Raw genomic sequence first — 22,270 nt, forward strand, 5'->3', positions numbered from 1 at the left:
CTCCACTAACGAACGACAGGGAAATAGAAGACAAGTATACTCACACTACCCTCAGCCAAGGCAGAAATGACATTTCCAAGAGCAGAAAGGGACTTGTTGATGTTCTTAGCTTCATCCAGCACAGCACCTTCAGCTCCAGTTTTACTAACCTATACATAAGATTTTAAAAAGACGAAACAAAATTACGAGTTTAGGTGATTTTCTTTGATTTTATAAAAAGCTCAGAGGTCATCAGTAACTAGTAAAAAAGAAAAGGGAAAGTTTCATGATTTTATTTGCCAAGCGTTTACTGTAAGTTATCATTATTTATTGAGTATGACTCTTCTGAGACCTTGGTCAAGTAACTAGCTGCATGACAAAAATGGGATTAAGAAGATACCAAATTTTATTTTTAGGTGTGCTCCTGAAATTAACCAATTTACACGTACATTTGTAGTTTACTAATTTGTTACCCCCCCCTTTTCTTGGCTGCATTGGATGCTCGCTGCTGCGCGTGGGCTTTCTCTAGTTGCGGCGAGCGGGGGCTACTCTTGGTTGCGGTGCGCGGGCTTCTCATTGCGGTGGCTTCTCTTGTCGTGGAGCACGGGCTCTAGGCGCGCAGGCTTCAGTAGTTGTGGCTCACAGGCTCAGCAGTTGTGGCTCACGGGCTCTAGAGCGCAGGCTCAGTAGTTGTACCTCACAGGCTCTAGAGAGCAGGCTCAGTAGTTGTGGCGCACGGGCTTAGCTGCTCCACAGCCTGTGGGATCTTCCCAGACCAGGGCTCGAACCCGTGTTCCCTGCATTGGCAGGCGGATTCTTAACCACTGTGCCACCAGGGAGGCCTGTTAACCCCCTTTAAAGAGAAACTTTAAAAAATTTACTGAAGCATAATATTGATGTTGTAACTGTTAAAGAGACAGACCAAATTTATATTATATAAGCAAACCTGCTTATATCAGAAAAATATAAAATATATATTAAAGATAATAGAATAATATGTTAGCAATGATGGCTGAAAAAACAGCCTCTCAGTATTCACAAAATTAGAGACGGGCTTTGAAGTATGTGTATAAGACTTTGCGTAGAAGGGAACAGGTATGTCATTCTAATCAGAAGAAACAACAGATTAGCAGAACAGCAAAAAAGTTTCACATATAGGTCAATATTAAAACATTTGAACTTATTTTGGTTTTGACATAAACTAGAATCAGATTGTATACGACTGGAATAGTTAAATAATCGTCAGAAAGAAAGAAGTACAACAAAATCCGAAAGGACTAATGGATAGTTACCAGTTTTCAGAGAGAGCTCACTGCCAATATGAATAAAATAGATACTAAAAATTAGGAAAAGGATACCTAGTAAAATTCTTAATGACATACACTCAACACATTCTCAATAAAAGTACACACCTTAAGTCAAGGATCCTTAACACTTACTGGTTGAACTGGACTGTGGCCCAAATGACAGTAAATTTGTAATGACAAAGCATTGGCATAAATGCTTGTAACTCTCAAAAATGCTACCAAATTCAATTTGATATACATTTTCAATATATAACAATAAATAATACAAAAGCCCAAATCTGAGTTAAAGTTCGTAAAAATGCTTAGATATCTATCAGAATATAAAGATTTTACCTTTTCACTACCAGCTAAATCAACCAGATAAAGTTTTCCACTCAGCTTTTGTTCCGTTTGCGTGTTCTCTTGTTTTACATTAATAAGAAATATACTGTGACTCCTAGAGCTATGTTCATTCATATCTGCAAAGAAACCACACAAACAACTATCAACAAACATGGCTCTCCCTTACTAATAGCTTCTACAGCATTATTTCACCTGAGAAAAATCTTACAGTTAATCAACTTGATAGATATTTTAAGGCAGTTTGTACGTTAACTAGTGTTAATACATAGGCTACTTACTTGTAACCGCTACGTGTCTGTTGGATTTTCCTTCATCTATGGTGTCCATAACTTCATCTGGACTACATACGAAACGCTCTGTACACCCCTGTAAAACAAATTTTTAAAGTATGTCACTATCCTAAAAAAATGTTATTGTAGGGCTTTTCTAAATATTCTGTATTATACATACCTTTACATAGGGAACTCGGTTTTTATCCTCATGAACTGAAAGATTGGTCTTTGAAACTGAAAAAGAAAAATAAATAACATTAACAACGTTTACCTAAACTCTAACACTGGCTGTGAAATAGTCAATCAACGGTTTCTCTCCCCAAGCAGCCTAATAATAATACATAAACTTCAAAAATATGTAGATATCACTATAAAAGCAAAAGCCTATAGAAACAGTAGGAGACTTATATAGAAACCAATGCAGCAATACAGAATTTTAAGTCCAGGCCAACGTCTGCCACCCACATTTTGGAGCGGTTCAATGGTTTGCCAAGGACAGCGTCTCTGACCGACAGCCGAAAGATGATGAGCGCTCAAGACTCAGGCTCCCGGACTCTAGTCCAATGTGCTAATTACTACTTACAAAGCGCCCACAATATATGCTTTCAGTAAGTCCAAAGGCATTCAATTAAAACTTTTTCCTATAATTTACGTCAATTGCATATAGGTTACTCAGAAATGGTCTCACATTTACTACTAAAAAAAAGCAGTATGTGGTATATTGAAAAACGATTGAAGAGCAAGAATTTAACTTACCATCTAACAGGTCCCTTATCTTATCCAAATAAATTTCAAAATATGAAACCTAAAGGGCAGAGGGAATAAAGGAAAAGAAAAATCAACCATTTAAAATTACAAAGTAATTTATTCACCTATTCATTAAATATTTACTGGGGTCTGACTTCCAGGTACCATCTAGACTACAGGGACAACTCAGCCACAGCTCTTATTCTAATGAGAAGCCCTAAATCCACCAAACCCCTTATGTAACTAAAGTACATTTTCCACTCTGTATCGTCTCCTAAAATTAGACAATTAGGTGTAATTAGTCAGAACTTTTGAGCTTTGTAGCCAAACTCCCTTATCTTACAGAGAAGGCAGCTAAGGCAAGAGAGGCTCAGCTTACTTGTTTATTACCATGGCAGATGAGGGATCTGAGTTTACTAATTCTAATAATCTTTCAGCTACACCTGCCTGTAAGATAATTTTTAAAATATTTAAGAATACTTTTTTAAAAGAAAAAGTACTGAACAGAATTATTCTAGGAATAAAATAAAATACAACCTTTCCCCAATGATTTTACCTTAATATGAAATTCCAAATTTTCATCCATGGAGTAAATATAATTAAAAATATCTTGCACTATTCTTGGAATAATTCCCATGCCTTCTGGATCATGAAGTTTACCCTAAACAGAAAACAAAACCAGTTCTTAAACAAATTGTAATATACAAATTAAAAATCAAAACTTTTAATCTATAATTTACAGTCAACAGAGGATAGGAATTCTAATTGTTGCAATTTTTTGTGAAACAAAATGTGGCTGTACAAAATACCTAAAAAAACCTAATTCAACCGTTACATATTTTCGTAAGTTACACATAAATAATATATGCCAACCATATGGGTTACCAACTGATCTTAGCCTTTTATTTAATTGTTAGATCAGATTATGCAAATTTGTAAATGAACACATTCTAGGAAAATGTTTGTTAGTTGCTCGGCATATAAATCTGCATTGTTGCATCTACTTCAAGTCAAATTCATCCAAATGCTAGGAATGTGCTTGTTCTCTGACGTTATGGAAATGAGTAACATGAGTGACACTAAAATAAGCCAGTCATTTACTTTATATGGAATGCTCAGATAAATGATAAAAGCAGATACTCTGTAGCAGTGGCAGAAAATTACAGGCTGTGTTCTAGAAGCAAAGCTTGAGCAGGTTCACATTTATTATTAACAGCAGCTCTGATAATTTTGGAGACCTTCTTATGAGAGAAGAGGGGCAAGTATTTGGCTGGGGGTGGGGAAACAGGACGGACACATGGACACGACCAAGGAGAGGAGGAAAAAATTAAGTGCTCTGAATAGAACTGAAAGTACACAAACATTAAAAATTTCCCATTATAAGGTAACAGAGAATTCTTACTTAATTCTAAAACATTCATAATTTTGTGGTTATGTGGATAAAACAAAGCTAGATATAATTTCAAATATACGGTTTCACCATTCAAACTCAGGAACTGATTAGATTGCAACAACGATGTTACTCATGTATAACGCGTATGAGACAAAGCAATAGAGTAAATAAAGCTGTTTAAGCGTATGGTAAAACGATGTCACAAATAACGAATGAGTGCCCTGTGCACAGCAAACTACATCTAAGTACAGACTGTGAGATGTTACCTCCATTGTGTGTGTCTTCCCGGAGGAGGTTTGTCCATATGCAAATATGGTTCCATTGTACCCCTCAAGCACATCTATGAAAAAAGCAGAGATTTTATACATTAGGGATTTTTTTCCCCTTAAGCAAGGCATTACAGGAAACAAGAATATATTAATAGTAATCCTCTTAGTGATGATTCACCTAAGGAATTCCTTTCTCTCCAGCCCAGATCACTTTCCGTTGTCAGGAAGAAGGAAATTTTAAATTCCACTGCTTATAATCATCTCTCCTGTCAATGTACATCTCAGACGTCATTACACCTGTATTCCAAAGCTTTACGTGACCGAAAAGAAAAACAGTGCTCTGGCAGCTTGCATACAGATATGAAATAGCTTTTAGAAGTAGGACTGATTGGTGGTTAACTGGTGGTTAAGCCTCACAAACCCACACAACATACCTCCTTATACAAAGTGTAACAAGGCCAGTCCTACTTCAAAACCGATTATCAGGGAGGTCCCGTGGAATTCAAAAACAACCCAAAATAACAGCGAAAAACTTTTCTAGCCCTTTGTGTATCCTAAGGCCTACCATTAACATTTAAGCATCTTCCTTTACTAGGCTAAAGGGGGGGTTGGGAGGGATGTGAGTGAACAAGGTGACCTTTTAATTTCCAGTTTTCAGGGATTCAGTATGTTTTGTTTTTTTTTGTTTGGTTTTTGTTTTTGTTTGTTTTGGTAAAAAGAAAGGTACTATAAAATTACATTCTAGGACTTCCCTGGTGGCGCAGTGGTTAAGAACCCCCCTGCCAATGCAGGGGACATGGGTTCCAGCCCTGATCCAGGAAGATCCCACATGCCGTGGAGCAACTAAGCCCATGCACCACAACTACCGAGCCTGCACTCTAGAGCCTGCGAGCCACAACTACTGAAGCCTGCACACCTAGAGCCCGTGCTCCACAACAAGAGAAGCCACCGCAATGAGAAGCCCGCGCACCGCAATGAAGAGTAGCCCCCACTCGCCACAACTAGAGAAAGGCTGTGCGCAGCAACGCAGCCAAACATAAATAAATAAATTTATATATATAAAAAATTACATTCTATTTTAGAGGAAGCCAAAGTAAAAAGAGAAACCTCAGTTGGAAACAGCAGATGTTAACAGTGGAAAGTAAACCTGTAGTAAGCAAGTCAATTCTTGTCTTTTTCTTTTAATTGATTATTTTAAAAAGGAAGAAGAAAAAAGAAAAGAAAAGAAAATTTTAAAGGTCCCAACGTTGGGCACAGCTAACTAGATAACAGATTTGCTACAGAAATATTTAATAAGGAAAAGAAGGTATTAGTACTTACTTCCCTGGGAAGATTTTACGAGATTTCAAACATTTGAAACTTTCATTCAAAATCTTTTCAGTTTTATGAAGGGAAGCAAAATAACTTCAAGAATCACATTTAAAACAGATAAGACTGGACTTCCCTGGTGGCACAGTGGTTAAGAATCCACCTGCCAATGCAGGGGACACAGGTTCGAGCCCTAGTCCGGGAAGATCCCACATGCCGTTGAGCAGCTAAGCCCGCAAGCCACAACTGCTGAGCCTGCGCTCTAGAGCCCATACTCCGCAACAAGAGAAGCCACCGCAATGAGAAGCCCGCGCACCACAACGAACAGTAGCCCCCGCAAGCCGCAACTAGAGAAAGCCTGTGCGCAACAATGAAGACCCAACGCAGCCAAAAATAAATAAAAATATGGTACATTTGTTACAATTACCAAAGCAATATAAAAAAATTTTAAAAAGAATAAAATAGATAAGATTACAATATTTCTGTAATTCTGAAGAAGCAATCACCTGGGGAAAAAAAAAGCACCAGACCCTTTCCAATCCACTTCCTTTACATATAATTGTTCTCAGCCTGTCGGTATCATACCCTCTGCTTAAGATCTTTTAATCAATCACATAAAACCTAATTTTGTTTGATCTATACATGAAAGGTTCATTCATGATATGATCCAATTACCTAGCAACTACCACAATAAGTACTTAATAAATACTGGTAGGTGAATGAGTAAGTGACCTTCCCAAGATCATATTAGTAGCATATGTCTATAGGATATTACGGTAATTTTGTGTTAGGTGAAGTACATCATATGAGGGCTCACAGGATAATCAAGGTATGCCACATGTCTGTATTTGGGACTTCAAGCAAAACTTTAAAATTTTATATGATTACAGAAATTACGGAATAGTCAATGTTCAAGTATTTGCTGAGCACTACGACCTAGGCTCTCTGTTCTGGGAGCAGGGATGTAACAGTGACTAGGTGGTTTCTAGAGGCACCAGGCTATAATTAAAGTAATAACTGTTATCAATTAGGAAAATAATAATCCCTTCTTGCCTAACTTCAAATCCATTCCTGACCTTTGCTTTCTATAGTGATTTAACTGCCAACACTTTATTATGAAAAAGTCTAAACGTACAGAAAAACGGAATGAATTTTACAGTGAACACCCCTATAACCACTACCAAGATTCTATCATTAACTTATCATTTTACTGTTTGCCTTAATCATCTTAATCTGTCTTATTTATTTAATGCATTTCAAAGTGAACTGCAGACTTCATTTCCGCCTAAATACTCCAGCATGCATACACCATTGGCTAGAATTCAGTGTTCTGCAGTTTTATTCTTCAGAGATAAAATTTACATACAATGAAATGCACATATCTTAAAAGTGCAGTTCTTTTAAACACACACACACACACAAATATAATACTCATCTCTTTGAAAATCCCAGAAAGCACGCATCTGTAATCAGATAAAATTAGGCACCTTTGGAAGTGGCTCTTTTTTGCCTATTCAGCTCCATCTCCCACCATCCTTCCCCTCACACTGCTGTTTTTGTTGGTAAAAATGGTTGAATCTGACAACTTAGTACGGTTCAACGTCACAGTCATATCATAATGTATGTTCTTCCCTACAGAGGTGATACTTTTCTCATGTGGGCTGCCTCAGTTAGCCCACATGCATCTCTCTGTCTGGAGTAAATCCCTCACTCTCCCTCCCACTCTTGTGCATCCTTTAGACTAGCTTAGGCTTTACTTCTCTCCAATCCTATTCCACCCCCAAACGAATCTAGGAAAGAGTCCCAAGGTGTTCTTGTAGCACCTGCATTTAATCATAATACTGATCACTGTGTATTGCAACCATCAGTTTACTTGTCTGCCTTCCTCACTAGCCTGTAAAATCCTTGAGGCCAGGGCTGTGTTTAACCCCTAGCACAGTGCCTGGCACTTAGTAGGAACTCAAATGCTTGCTGAATGATTACTACTATTACTCATACAGCATCTTTCTAAAGCGTCCCTCCCCTTCTATAATATACTTTTGCCTTTCTTGTGAGAAACAGACAGAGGTGGAACTATGGACAAATACTACTTTCATACTTTGTAAACAAGAAAAACGTATTTAGCAAGTGAAGGAACAGCTTATCACCTTCTGAAAGTCACTTAATCTCTCTGAACTTCAGCTTCCTCATCGGCAGAATGTCTGCTTAGGGGAAGGCTGTGAAAATTAGAAGTCATCATATAAAATTATTACTGCTGGGCTTCCCTGGTGGCGGTAAATGCCGCAGAGCAACGGAGCCCACATGCCACAACTACTGAGCCTGCGCTCTACAGCCTGTGAGCCACAACTACTGAAGCCTGCGTGCCTAGAGCCCGCGCTCCGCAACAAGAGAAGCCACCACAGCGAGAAGCCCGCGCACTGCAATGAAGAGTAGCCCCTGCTCGCCACAACTAGAGAAAGTCCGCACGCAGCAATGGAGACCCAGTACAGCCAAAAATAAATAAATAAAATAAGTAAATTTTAAAAATAAATACATTACTGCTAACATTTGAAAGCATTATGTGCCAGGCTCTAATAATCTTTCATATATGAATGTACTTAATCCTCACAAAACCCTATGGAAGGTACTATTTTTAGTCCCATTTTATAGATGAGGAAACTGAGAAACTGTGGCCTACAGTTCCACAGCCAGTAAGATAGAGCTGGGATGCAAACCCAGACAGTCTTGGTTCCAAAGACAAGCTCTTAACTACTACATTATATTCTCAAGGAACAGAGGAACCAAAATAAATACATGGCAGGCTACACCTGGAAAAATTAAGGTGGATACAGTGGCACACAGTCCAGGTCAGGAAGCTATGGTGGGAAACTGGGGACTCCCTGGAGGCCTGGTGAGATGCCTGGCATATAGCAAATATTGAATAAATGAAAATTACTTTATACCAGGGAAACCAACTTGTAGACATCACTCGGGTTCAGAGTTCGAGAGAATACAAGTGGACAAAGCATGCTCAAAAGAAAACAAAAAAAAATCTATCTGACGAATCTACAAAAAGGAAAAGGTAACAGCCCTATACGTAAGTTATATACTTGTACAGATATTTATGAAACAATGCAACCTCGGTGGGCTGTCAGGAGCCCAGAGCACATGAGCTGCTCTCACCTCAGTCCCGGCAGCTTGCTCATCGAATCCACGTCTCAGAAAAAATACCAGCTCACCCATCGTTTTGCCAGTCCTTGCCTACCAGTTTCTTACCATGGCCTTCCACTTGACCTGTGTGCCAGTGAATAGCCCAAGTCCAGCGTGCCATGTATTTAACTGCTTTCCTGCCCTGACACCTCACCTAGCCCCCACCCCCATCACTCTCCTTAAAGCTACGTGTTTACTGGTAACTCCGCCACATTTGTGTCTTGTCCAGGGCAAGTCAGTACTTTTTCATGAATCATCTTTTAAAATCCTCACGGTACCCTTATTTTGCAGCAGAGGAAATGGAGACTTAGAAAGGCTGGGGAACTTGCTACAAGTCACAAGCTAGAAAGTGGCAGAGCCTAGACTTCAACCTAGGTTTGTCTGATTCCAAAGTCTATGCTCTTAACCATACTGCAAAGAAGGGAACTGCTACCCAGAACTCAGTTCCCAACAGTAAAGCAGGAATCTGCTGGTAAAAGGTAAAAAGTATCAAAATGTTGAGAAAAGGAGAGAGATTTCAAAAAAAGAATGATGTCATCTCAGAGTTGTAAATAGTAATGAAACAGTATAAAAGGTAGTAGAAACAAGTACACTAGATGTCAGGACCACAGACTGCAGAGTTCTGAGAAAGGTAGGTATGAGCCTATTGTTAAGAGGCTTCATAACTGAAGATATACAAGAGATAAAAATCACTAGAACAGTATGAGAAAGGTAAAAGCCCAGGATAAGTGAGTCTTATAAAAACAAAATAAAAAGGCCCTAAAGAGAGCTTTTAAAATATTCAGAAATGAGTAGACCTGCACTGCCTAGAAAAGGTGACTATGTCAACAAATGATGTATTACCGTCTTCTACAACACCATGTGCAAAATGAACAACAGAAAAAACACTGCTGAGAGCGGCTTCGGGTCTGAGGTGGGTAGGATGGCCAAAGAATGGCTTTAAATGAGCCCAAGTTTCTAGTTGTAAGAGAATTACATCCCATGGATAAAAATTTCACAAAAGCCACAGGGAATGGAGGTAAAAGATGACTAACTTGTAAATGCTACACTCGTTCTCAAAAAGCAAAAAGTCAATCGATTCTGGGAACCTCAGACAAATATACCAAAATTTCACTGAGGAAAAGCTATGGCTGAACTAATCTCATTTCCTGTTTGGGTCACTCAACTAGTACTTTGGGGGAACACCAGAGTCATGCACCATGATTTCACAAAAGGATGCAAGCTTTTCATTATATTCTTGTGGATATGTTGGTAAGCTAAGAACTAGACAACTGTACAGGTAAGAGAATCTGAAGTTGGTTAAATACCAAGTATGATTTAATAACTGCCAACAAACTTATTCTATTTTTAGAAGATTAGGCTAAGAACCATGGCCCATTAAGTACTTTATAAATGATTCATAGTAATACTTTCCAAACTCCACTGTGCTTAAATAAAGACCTTAAAAAAAGCCTTCAATATCCTTGTCACCATAACAGACTTATTAAAACATGCTGATAGCCAACTCAGATCCCTTGTAAGACAACTGTAAAAACAAAACTCAAAATAGGATTATGAGCTAAAATGAACAAAATGGAATCTGCACTTTAAAGGCTTGTGCAGATGCCAGATGAAAAAAATACGCAATGCTGGTTCTATGCCTGATGAAAAAAACTCCAATATTTAAGTGTGGATTGGGGTCTACCGTTGGCTGCAGCGGATGTGAAAAAGATTCATACATTTAAACTGCCCATGAATTCATGAATCAACAACTTCATGTTATTAAAAAAGCAATCTTTTGCTATACTGACGACAAAAGTAAGTCAAAATCAAAGAATGTAGTATAATTGTGTTCCATGACAGATCCATTTGGAAAACTATTTGATGCTTACAACAAAAGATGACACTGCCTGTTCCTCTTTCTTGCAGTCGTTTACAGAATCAGCCATTAATTCTCCCTCCAGTCCACTGTCTCTCACCAATTCCATACCTGCTGTAATTCTTCGTGGTTTCATGTCCACGTAGTGGGTGATCCCATGACTAGACGTCCATGTACTAGATGATATTCTGGCCTCTAGGTCCTTGAAGCTAATTTTCTCCATGATCTTATCCTTTTCTCCCTCCAATGCCAAGTCCATGGTCACACTCTAGACCTTTCATTACTAACTGCACTGCCTTCCTAACACCAAGTATCCACTTCCTTTCACTCCTTCTATTACCCTGATTCCAAAAAACCTTTGACTCCACTGAGACTATAACACACTAACCTTACCACCTTTTTTCACTGTCCCTTAAATCCTGCCTCCCCCACCCAGGCAGCTTAGATTCCAGGGTTCACCATTAGCAGCACTCTCGACTACATCGCTTGCCCTTCTCTCCCTCTTTTGTACTTGCCTGGCAAAATACAACTGGGTAAATTCAGCTCTCTGGCAGCTAACCACAAGTGGGCTCTTAACGTTGCCTGGCAATGCTGCCACACCTCCCTAATCCATTCACTTCCACACTGCTAGAAGACTCTGTACCTTTTCCTAGAACCTCCTCTCCCATCCTCACTCTCTGTGATGACTTCGCTCCCTACACCAGAGACAAACTGGAATTAACATGAAAAGAACACGTACATTTTCCCGCCGTCACACGAATGGACCTCCTTCTATCCATAAACTCTACGTTTCCTCCTGTTACTAGATGAAATGTCTGTGCTCCTACTTAATCCTAACCTTCCACTTGATACTGAATCCCAACCCATCTACGCTGGTGAACACTATAGGAAGACAGATGTTGCCTCAATCTCGTAAGTACTCTTTAACAATTAGACCTGTCAAAAAGTGCTATAAAGCATTTCACGAAGTAATGGCTATTTAATCATAAGATCCCTTTGATGTAAGATATTTCTGCAGTAACTGGAAGTAAGTCCAGATAATCACTTAACACCCTCTCAGCTCTAAGGTTCTATGGTTTTAGAAAACATAAACCTGAAAAATACCTTAGTATAGGTTAATAGTATTAACTGGAATGTACACACACTATAATTCTCATAACACCCTTTAAAAGGTACTGTATATAAATTAGTTCATGGAATATGAGCAATAGATTTACTAACTATATTTGACCTTTTCATTATTTAAACAACCACTGCAATTAACTAAAGGGAAAGGGAACGTAAAATGAAAAATAGAACTTTGGGTAAACAGGAGAGATCACAAACAAAATTTGACTTATTGCTGGAACAACTCAGCAGGTTAAATATATTTACCTTTAACAATCTTCTTTGCACAGTCATTATACACTTGCTCTTGAGATGTGTTTGACTGGAACACCCGGTCAAATGCATAAGGCTTGGACTGAAAAACAGAAACAAGGGTTTCAACTACACAGATTAAAGGTGAACAGACATTTCTAAGCTCCTTTAAAGATGTCATCATATATTTAACCTTCAAAATAGGATACCTACTATGCCTCACTTTATGTCACAGAATCTTTGCAGAAAGGACCTTAGGGCCCAAGAACAAATCCACTAGAATAAACTCCACAAAAACAAGCATGTCTGTTTTAGTCTTTGTTGTATTTCCAGAACCTAGCACAGAACCTAGCACAAACCTAGCACCACTGTGGCGGGCACTCATATTGCTGAGTGAATTTTTATTTAATGCATATTTTTTCTGGCAGATACTGAGACCCTATTTTCAATACTAACATCATCTTGCAGATAAGGAATTAGAATCGTGAGAGGTCCAAAAGTTGTAAATGACAAAATTAAAATTCAAACCCAAATCTCCTGTCTTTCAGTTCAGGGCTCCTTCCACTATTCCATTCAGCTTTCAGTTTACTGCAACAGCATTTCAACCGTTCATCCACTTAATAAGTATTTATGGAGTGCCGATTATGCCGGACACCATGCTAGAATGATGACCAAGACAGATTCATTCTCTGCTTTAGTGGAACCTAAGTAACAGTGGGGCAGACATCAGACAAATGGTCAAGTGACTAGAATTCCGACGGGCACAACGGAGTGCTAATGAAAGTGCTATGAGAGCACTTAGAGGAGAACCTGAGGCTGGGGAAGGCAGAAGAATGCCAGAGACACACTCTGGAGAAGGGATGTTAAAGAACTCAAGAGTAAGTAGCACCCAGCTCACTGTCATTCTCTTCAATGTTACTCATGAGGGAGGGTGAGCATGGGGAAGTACTCCAGGCATTGGGAACAGGAAAGGCTGAAGGGAGCTTGTAGCATTCAAGAAACCAAAGGATGTTGTAAGTCTGAAGTGCAAGGATACAAAAATCAAATGCAAATGTCAACACGGTGAAAAAGGCAAGTAATATCTTAGTGTTATTTTGAAAACAGTTTTGATTTTGTGGGCCCCTTAAAGGATCTTGGGGACACATTTAGAGAACTGCTGATGTAGCCTGAGAAGGAGCCAGAGACATGAAATGAATAAAATCAAGAGTATGATGTCCATGCAAGTCAAGGAAGAATTTTCAAGGAGGAAGTGATTGTGTCAAATTCAGCTGTGAGGACAAAGCAAAACTGAAAAGTATCCAACCACCACAAAGATCAGACTGGAAAAGGTTGAAAAAAGAATAGGAGGTAACTGAACAGAAATCTGGCTGTGGCTCAAAGAAAGCTGTCTTTTAAGATAGACAAGACCTGAGCAAGTTTAAATGCTGGCAGGAACAATCTAGAAATCTAAGAGAGAAAGTGAGCATCTAAAGATGAGAGAGGGAGCAAGGGGATTCTGGTATTGAAAGTAAGTGTATGACGGCTCTCTAGTCTCTTCTAAAGTAAAGGAAGGGCGCTGGGCCCCAAAATAAACAATCACCACCCCAGAAATAATCCTTAACATTATCGAATACTTCCTAGGTCTTAGCTGAAAAAGACCATACTTTTTAGAAACTCTACCCCACAATTCCCCTCCCTAAAGCTTGGAACAACAGTAAAGATGACACAAACAGCCCCTAAAGACCTGTCCAAAGCCATTCCCAATTCCCCGTCCCCTTCTGGCCTCCCACCAGACAAGCTGGAAGCTAACCACCTGCTAGCGGAGTCTCCTTGCAAGTAGTGTCACATGACCCAGCTCTAGATACCATGAAGTGATGGTCTGCTGGGAGGTTTCAGAGAAGGGTTTTGTTTTCCTGATAAAAAGGACCGCCTCAGCTGAAGCTACCCTTTCTCCTTTGTGGAATGAAGGTCTGGAACTGGAACATCCATCTTGCAAACACGACAAATACGATAAGGGAAAGTCAATAACTTAGGATGACAGAGGGTAACAGAGTCAGTAGAACTAAAGGCCCATCTCCAGACTTCCTATGTGAGAAAAATAACCTCTTATTTATTTAAACCACTATTAGTTTGTTTTCCCTCTGCAGCTGAAAGCATTCCTGAAGGATATACTCAGATGACCTCACTTTGGCATCAATTAAATGTAGGCATCTCAATGGCTGATTATTCTTTGGCTATGACATACATAAAAGTGGCCCTTTGCTAAGATTCTGAGACATTAACTAATCTACAGGTGTGGCTAATAAAAGATAATCTATTGTTTCACTGATTGTACAAGATGTATTCATGATAAACAATTGTGAAAACAAACACAAGTACAGTCAAAATAACAGAAATAAACCATACTAATATTTTTTCTATCAAAAAGAAAGTAATTTTCCCTATTCATTTATCCAGCAAACATTTATTTAGCACCTTATAAAGTATCAGATATTGTAAATGAGTAACAATTTTAGAAATGATACTAATTAGTACAGAGAGTAGAGTTCAAAGAATAATAGAGGATAAGGCTGGATAGATTCTTGAATACTAAGTTAAACAGCTATATACTAGGATCGAATATAAGTGATCAAGTAATGTTAACTAAATCGAAATGGAGACCACTTCTAGGGTTAAAGAACTCATGATTCATTTTTTTTTTTTTGGCAGTACGCAGGCCTCTCACTCTTGTGGCCTCTCCCGTTGCGGAGCACAGGCTCCAGACGTGCAGGCTCAGCGGCCATGGCTCACGGGCCCAGCCGCTCCACAGCATGTGGGATCTTCCCGGACTGGGGCACGAACCCGTGTCCCCTGCATTGGCAGGCAGACTCCCAACCACTGCGCCACCAGGGAAGCCCTCATGATTAATTTTACTTGCAAGAAACAAGTTAACAAAAAACAGGTAATAGTGTGACAACTGCATCTCTCCAAAATAAGGCAACTAATATTTTTTTGGGGGGGGGGAGATTTTGTTTGTTTAATTTTTGGCTGTGTTGGGTCTTCGTTGCTGCGCGTGGACTTTCTCTAGTTGTGGCAAGCGGGGGCTACTCTTTGTTGCGGTGCGCGGGCTTCTCATTGCGTGGCTTCTCTTGTTGCGGAGCATAGGCTCTAGGCGCGCCGGCTTCAATAGCTGTGGCACGTGGGCTCTAGAGTGCAGGCTCAGTAGTTGTGGCTGATGCACATGCTTATTAGCTGCTCCACGGCATGTTAGATCTTCCCGGACCAGGGCTCGAACCCGTGTCCCCTGCACTGGCAGGCGGATTCTTAACCACTGTGCCACTAGGGAAGCCCTTACCTTAGATTTCTTAAGTGAAGTGGTTCCTATTTGAATCTGCACGGACCAGGCTGAACACCAAATTTGGTTACAAAGGACACTCTCTGGCAGGAATATGTCTTTCTCTGGAATTCTGAATAGTGATTTTCAGATAACATGGGATTACACCATATTAGATTTCCCTTAGATTCCTTAGATAGATTATGGGTGAACATTCCACAATTGTAAAGGTATATTATGATGGCTCCTTCTCTTTTAATTTTCGTATTTAAGGTAATCAGGATCAAACACCAAATCACCATACATTTGAAAGGGGAAATTGTGTTGTGCTAGAGGTAAGGAACTGGGTCTAGCTTCAATGAACTGCCACAGCCTGTTTCGGGCTCTGTGCTCTCCAGTATACACCACATAGGGAATGATGATTAGTAAAGGTGCTTAACGACGCAAATACGCACATTCCACTTTCACGACGCATAAATAAATGTGGGAATAACCTTTTCTATTGATTTTTTTATTTGGTGTTTTCAGCAGGCTCCTCTGAACTATATAACCAGGTGTTGCCCTGGTCCCCCAGTTTTTGTGGATAACAAGTTTGCATATCTAAAGCAAATAGTTCTATCTGTATCATTCAAAGTTTTTCAAAAAATAATGCATTTATTTCATTCAATATGTGATATTTATAGCACTTCACTGAGCACTTAATTACAAAAAAAAAATCTGTACAAAGGCTGTAAAGCACAGAGAAACACTACAAGATTACATTGCCATGGGGTCACATTACATTAAAATCACTGATTATATGAGTAACAGGAAAAAAGTCTGGACAAAATATTGGAAACTGAATTTATAGGAAAATCAGAATCCTATAAAATTATCTTCTACGTGAGCACTGATCACACGTACAATTCAGTTAACACTGTAAACTAAAATACTTATTTTTTTAATTTTGATTTAACCAGAAAGCTGTGTACAAAATGTTGTAAAATTGTTTAAGATAATTTAATTTTAAATGCTGCACTGCAGCAATTCCTTCTTAAACTATTTACTTTGAATCAGGATCAGGATCCAGTAAAATGAACAAAACAAACCATGGGATGACTTTTACCTGGAGATTTTCTAATTCCACTCCTCCTAGCTGCCCTTATAAATTCCCAGACAACTTTTTAAAAAGATAAAATAAAGCACTTTAAAAAATTGGGGGGGAAAAAAGACCTCAGAGTAATTAATGACTTACTATATGCAAAACACTGGTTTCAGAAAATAATGAATTAAACATGTTGCCTTACGCTTTTTAAAGCTGTATCGCACTCAGTTTAATGTATTTTTGCTTATACTTAAACAAAAACAAACGACTAAAATGCTCACCAGTTTATCTAAAGGCCAACTGTACATTACTGATTCACAACTCCAATCACTCACCCATGATTTCCAATATTATCACTTAAATTTATTTAAATGCTAAGGAAACCTAAGTAAAGAAATTCAAAGGAAACAACCTAAAATAAACGTTATGCTTCCTGTGGTAATTGTTTATATTCTTTTAACTCTTTCCTCGTATCTTATGTCACATTTGGCCTGCGTTAGAAGGTTGCCTTCTAACCTAATCATAAAACATTTTGTGAATCCTAAATTCTATCATTCCAAAACATAAATCTTGATAATACTTATAGATTTGTGTAAATACGCACACAAAAAAATACCTGAAGTAATAAGACATTCTTACTACAAATCTGAAAGGAAGACAGCTTTGATGTTCAACCACTGTTGAGAGGCTGAATAACCATAAAAACTCTGTGAGAAACTAGCAGCCTACTAGTGTTTGCCAACTAACAACCCAGGCCTTGCAAGCCTCCTCTGATTCCACGCACGTACAGTGTATCACCCTAAAGGAAAAGGATGACTACTTTCGTGCTTAACTTCTTGGCCTCGCCACGATGTCATTTATAGCCTGAGTTTTTCTGTGGACTTGTTAACAAAGAACCAGCCTGACAGTCCTCACACAGTAGTAGCTGGCACTTGTTAGGAACCTAACGACTTGTTTGCCAAAACCCTCCTGAGCTACGTGGAGCTATGACATTCATATTCTAGAGCTGAACTTTGGAAACGTTTACATAAAAACTCTAAAGAACTTGAGTTCTGTCTTACATTTCATCTTCTACGTTCCATCTCCCGTGATCCCTTTGTCTGGTTTCCAAATTAACTATCCAAACATATGCCAAATGTGGAATACCACTAGAGAAAAAGTCAACGTTAACACTGGGTAGCATGACAGCCATGTAGAAGCAAGTTCTGTCAAACGGCATCACCAAGAAAGATGACTTTCATTTCCAGTCACAGTTAACCGTTCTGTGGGCAGTATCTTGCCACCCATTTTAATCTCCTTGATCTGGGGATGTTATTTTCAGAGACCTTTCAATACCAGAGATCAGACCTCAAAAAAAAACAAAAACGAAAAAAGACAGACACCAACCCCACCTTACTTTCTGGTTATCAGAAGTTGACAATGATCCGCCAAGTCTAGTCATGTCATGGTTTATACTACGAAGGACAGTATCTCACCATCCTCGGCATATTATCAAGTTCTTCAAGGTAGCTCCTCACCGTAGACGTAGGAAGCTGACACTAACAAGAAACCTAGTTTACTGGTCCAATTTTACCTTTTTCTCCAATTTTACCTTTTTCTCAAAAAAACCTAGTTTACTGGCCCAATTTTACCTTTTTCTCAAAAAACTGGTCCAATTTTACCTTTTTCTCTTTTCCCTTTTTCTGTTATAATACTTTGATATACACACAACAGAGTTCACACTCTTTCCCATATACCGTTACCCCGTAAAACCCAATGAGAATGAGGCTCATTTATAACCCAGAGCGAATCGGCCAGATCCGATGCAAGACGAAACGAAGTCGAGCGCTCCGAGTTCAAAAGACACCTACTTCTTTTCGCAGCCCTCCCCGTTCGCCGTGTGTAACTGTAAACCCGAAGGCGGGCTGGGCGACCACCGAGGGCACGGGTCCAACTGCGCTAGGTGCAGTTTCCCTTTCCCCGTAGGGGAGACGATGCAGTCTAACGCCTACGGCTTTCCCCGAGACCACGCATCGTGACTATTTAAGGTACGAAGGGCAGGTCTCAGAGCTCAACGCGCCCGAATGGGAAGTCGTGGGGAGGCGGCGGCGCGACCCCCCGACAGCACCTGCACCAGGACCCGCAAGCGCACGCAAGCCGGCCCCGGTGCCCGCAACCCGCGCCCGCACCGCCCCTCCCGCGCGCGCCCCAGGTGCGGGAGGGCCGCGGACCCAGGGCGGGTGCATCCCGTCGCCGGCGCCGCAGACCAGGGCGGGGCGACCCAGGAGCACCCGAGGAGGCGCCGCGCCCCTCCCCGGGGCCATCAGGGCCCCCAAAGCTCGCTCCCCGCTTCCCTGAACTCCAGGAGCGGCCGGGCCCGAAAGAGGGGGCTGGGGGCACTCACCGCGATCATGATCGTGTCTTCTCCCTGAAACTTGGCGATGTACTTATCGCCGCGGTTCACCTCGGACTCGTTCAGCGGTCTGAAGCGACACATCACTTTGATGTTGCACTCGGCCGGGTCCGCCATCTTCCTGGCTGCCGGGGCCGGAGGCCGGGAGCCACTCCCCGCCGCTCAGTCTTGGAGGAAACGGGCCGAGCCGAGGGGCTGGGGTCGCGAAGGCCGAGGGCCCGCAGTCCGCGGCGTCGCGCTTCCCCGGCGGAGCGGCCGGGACCGGGGCTGCAGCGCCCGCGCCGGCACCGTCGCCCGCAGGCTCACTTCCGACCCATCATGGCAGCCATGGCGGCGGCGCCGGGCGGCGGCGGCTCCTCAGCTTCTCCTTCGCCGGCGGGGCAGGGTGCGGGGCTGGGGGATCCCGGAGACCGGGAACACGACCTCCTCTTTCTTCCTCGGAGAGAGCAGGCCGCGCTCAGCGTCGGCCCGCCCTGCTCTCCGCTCGCCGGTTCGCCCGCTACCGCCTACTCATTCCAGACTCCGCGGACGGGCGACGGGCGGTGGGAAGGGCAGCGCGGGGCGGGAGGAGCATTGCGCACGCGCGGCGGGCCCGGCGCCCCGGCGACCAATCCGCGCCCGCGCCGCCGCTCCGCGCCGGGGTCGCAGGGCCAAGTTTCCCGACGAGCACGCGCAGAGGGACCTGTGGATCCCGCCGGGGGATTCGCAGGAGTTGGCTGAAGCGCTAGCTCTATTTCCTTTAGAGTACAAGGGACTCGTTAAGACTGCTTGATGTTGTGGTTTAAGTAGAACACTATATTCCTCTTGGGAAGTGTTTGCTTTCTATTTGATCTGGAGATACATTGATTCCTAGCCCACCTTTTTAGAGCGCTTTGCCAGAAAAAGGAAAATTTGAATGAAGGGCGGTACCTGGCTTCTGATTCAAGCGGTCGCTCATTCCCGGGAGAGTGGGTTGGGAAGACAGGACTTAGCAAGAAAAAGGAGATTTCGTCTGAGTGATACAAGGTGCTGAAGAAATGTGGAACAGAAGGCCCTCGGGGAACTGGGGGTCTCAGTGACCCCGTAATAATCGTTATGGAGCTCGTCAGCCTCGGTACCTGGAGTGTAAAGACGGAAGAACTGCAAAGACAACTAGAAACCCTTCTCCTGGTCCCCAGGATTTGTCTGTGAAGTGTCTGTGAAGTGGAGGAGTGTACTGTGAAAGCCTCCGATGCTCTCTGTCCTCGCCCGATCGTCCCAATACCCCCAGAAATGAATCTAGAGTCCACAGATGCAGGTTTATTGATCCACGGTAATGGGGGAGAGTTCGCATCTAAGGAGCTCTGGGGCATCTCACCAAACACAGAAAAAGATGGAGTTGTTACAGGACTTTCGGGGAAGTGTGGAGTTTAGGTAAAATTTAAATGAAGTTGTGTTTTGATCGGTCCCAACAACGCAGAGCTGTGAGCGGCATCATGTCTGGACTACAAGTGGACCCAAAGCCTCGTTTCCTTGGAACTACAAGGTTAAGATAGATGTGGAACGTTGTCTCCAGAAACCCCTTACCCACAGCTCTGCACCTGGCTTAGAAATCATTCAGGGCTGCCTCTCTGTGCCTGAGACTCTGCGGCAAGAGTGGGATGTTTTCCTCTTACTGATGTACTTTCAGGGGGCAGTTTCTGATAGTCTGTGATTTTAGAGAACAATGTTTTCAGTAAGAAAGCAACAGTCACTCAAGGAGGTTGACGTGGCAGGTGGGTCACCAGTTTTCATCCTTCGTAGCAGGGTCTCATAAAGCTTCTGTTCTCAGCCCTCTGCTCTGTTCTCTCCGAACTCCCTTCTTCAACAGTTGTTGGAATCTCTTATCTACAGCCCTGACCTTTTCACCTGTGTGACATTCCCATCTCGCCAGCTGCTTCTAGGCCACCTTGTTTAGAATGCTGTACCTTAACCTCCAATTTAGCATTCCAGAGATGAAATTAATTATCCTCTGCTCCCTGGAAATACTGAGTGCAACTACTCAGCTCTCCATTTTTGATGACCAGCATCAGCGTTCTTCCATACTCCCAGGCTTAAAAAGTCCCAAGCACCTGTCATTCCAATGTTTCCCTCATCCCCTATACGTGCAGAAGAGAAACATGGGAATCTGTGTATCTGAAGTTCCTCAACTTCCATTCCACCAGTCCCGACTGTTCCCCAACTCAGAAGAGCTGAGGAATAATTGTTCTAGAGCAGTGATTTTCAGATTCTGTAGAGGATCCAAAGAAGTGACTCAGGAGGTTTCACGGGTCTGGTGAGGGAATGGAGGTGGATGGAAAGGCTAAGCTGTGAAGCTCTGGGAACCTCTGCTGTTCACGGTCCTTTTGTTGCCTTTCGACTCTCGCCTTTCCCCTCTTCCTGCACGACAGATTCTGGAAGCTCAGGCTTTATGCAAACAAAATCCAGAAAGGGAAGTGTCTGCAAGGGTCTTCTGCTTTCGTGTCTGACATACACACTTCTCCTGTGCGAGGGAGCACAGAGTGCCTGACTGCAGAGAACCAGGAAGGAGAAGAAGGCTATGTGAGAAACAAAATCTTTCTTTTTCTTTTTTCTTTCTTTCTTTTTTTTTTTTGGCTGTATCGCGTGGCTTGCGGGAACTTAGTTCCCTGACCAGGGATTGAACCCGGGCCCTGGCAGTGAAAGCGCGAATCCTAATCACTGGACCACCAGGGAATTCCCAAAACCAAAGTATTTCTAAAAATTGCCCTACCACACAAGTGAGGACTATCAGGCAAAAGGGTTTAAGAAATATTTTCATAAGAAAATAAAAGAATGATTTTTTTTAAATGGTTCATCTCAGTTTTTGTTCCAAATATAGAAAAGACCACCATTATTCAACATTAGCAGTGAAACAGTAGGTTTCCTTGAGGGTATAGTTTGAGACTCATCAACATAACTTTTTTCTTATGAAAATGTGAGTGGTACTTTCACCTATACAGATTTTTAAAAAATTAACTAATTAATTTTTATCTGCGTTGGGTCGTTGTTGCTGTGCATGGGCTTTCTCTAACTGCAGTGAGCGGGGCAAGCAGGGGCTACTCTTCGTTGCGGTGCACAGGCTCTAGGCCCGCAGGCTCCAGTAGTTGTGGTGCATGGGCTTCAGTAGTTGTGGCTCATGGGCTCAGTAGTTGTGGCTCACGGTCTCTAGAGCGCAGGCTCAGTAGTTGTGGCCCACGGGCTTAGTTGCTCTGCGGCATGTGGGATCTTCCCGACCAGGGCTCGAACCCGTGTTCCCTGCATTGACAGTTGGATTCTTAACCACTGCGCCACCAGGGAAACCCCACCTATACAGTTTTAGAACATTAAGTCTCCACTGTTCAAGTTAACCTCCAAAGCATGTCCTCCAGTAAACCATGCCTACTTGGATCACACTGTTGTGTAGCCTCTCTCCTTGACTCTTGGCTGGCCCTTTTATTCACTTGTAAGCAGTACAAGGTGGCAGAAGTGTGATCCTGTGGGCT

General features: G+C 41.8%; 1 protein-coding gene across 1 annotated transcript in view; it reads right to left on the reverse strand.

The window, feature by feature from the left end:
- Positions 1-19,356, reverse strand: part of KIF5B (kinesin family member 5B) — a 44,156-nt gene extending 24,800 nt beyond the window's left edge. Inside the window, exons 1-9 of the mRNA XM_022580631.2 lie at positions 18,783-19,356; positions 12,039-12,126; positions 4,307-4,380; positions 3,204-3,308; positions 2,657-2,705; positions 2,079-2,134; positions 1,907-1,994; positions 1,620-1,744; positions 45-149 (exon numbers count right to left, since the gene is read on the reverse strand). Coding sequence (XP_022436339.1) covers positions 45-149; positions 1,620-1,744; positions 1,907-1,994; positions 2,079-2,134; positions 2,657-2,705; positions 3,204-3,308; positions 4,307-4,380; positions 12,039-12,126; positions 18,783-18,908 — 816 coding nt within the window. The 5' untranslated portion in view covers positions 18,909-19,356. The remainder of the gene's footprint in view (positions 1-44; positions 150-1,619; positions 1,745-1,906; positions 1,995-2,078; positions 2,135-2,656; positions 2,706-3,203; positions 3,309-4,306; positions 4,381-12,038; positions 12,127-18,782) is intronic.
- Positions 19,357-22,270: the final 2,914 nt, after the last annotated feature.

The sequence above is a fragment of the Delphinapterus leucas genome, chromosome 2, assembly GCF_059928025.1.
Source record: "Delphinapterus leucas isolate spDelLeu-1000000601 "Yukka" chromosome 2, BTC_Dleu_Yukka2, whole genome shotgun sequence".
Lineage (NCBI taxonomy): Eukaryota > Metazoa > Chordata > Mammalia > Artiodactyla > Monodontidae > Delphinapterus > Delphinapterus leucas.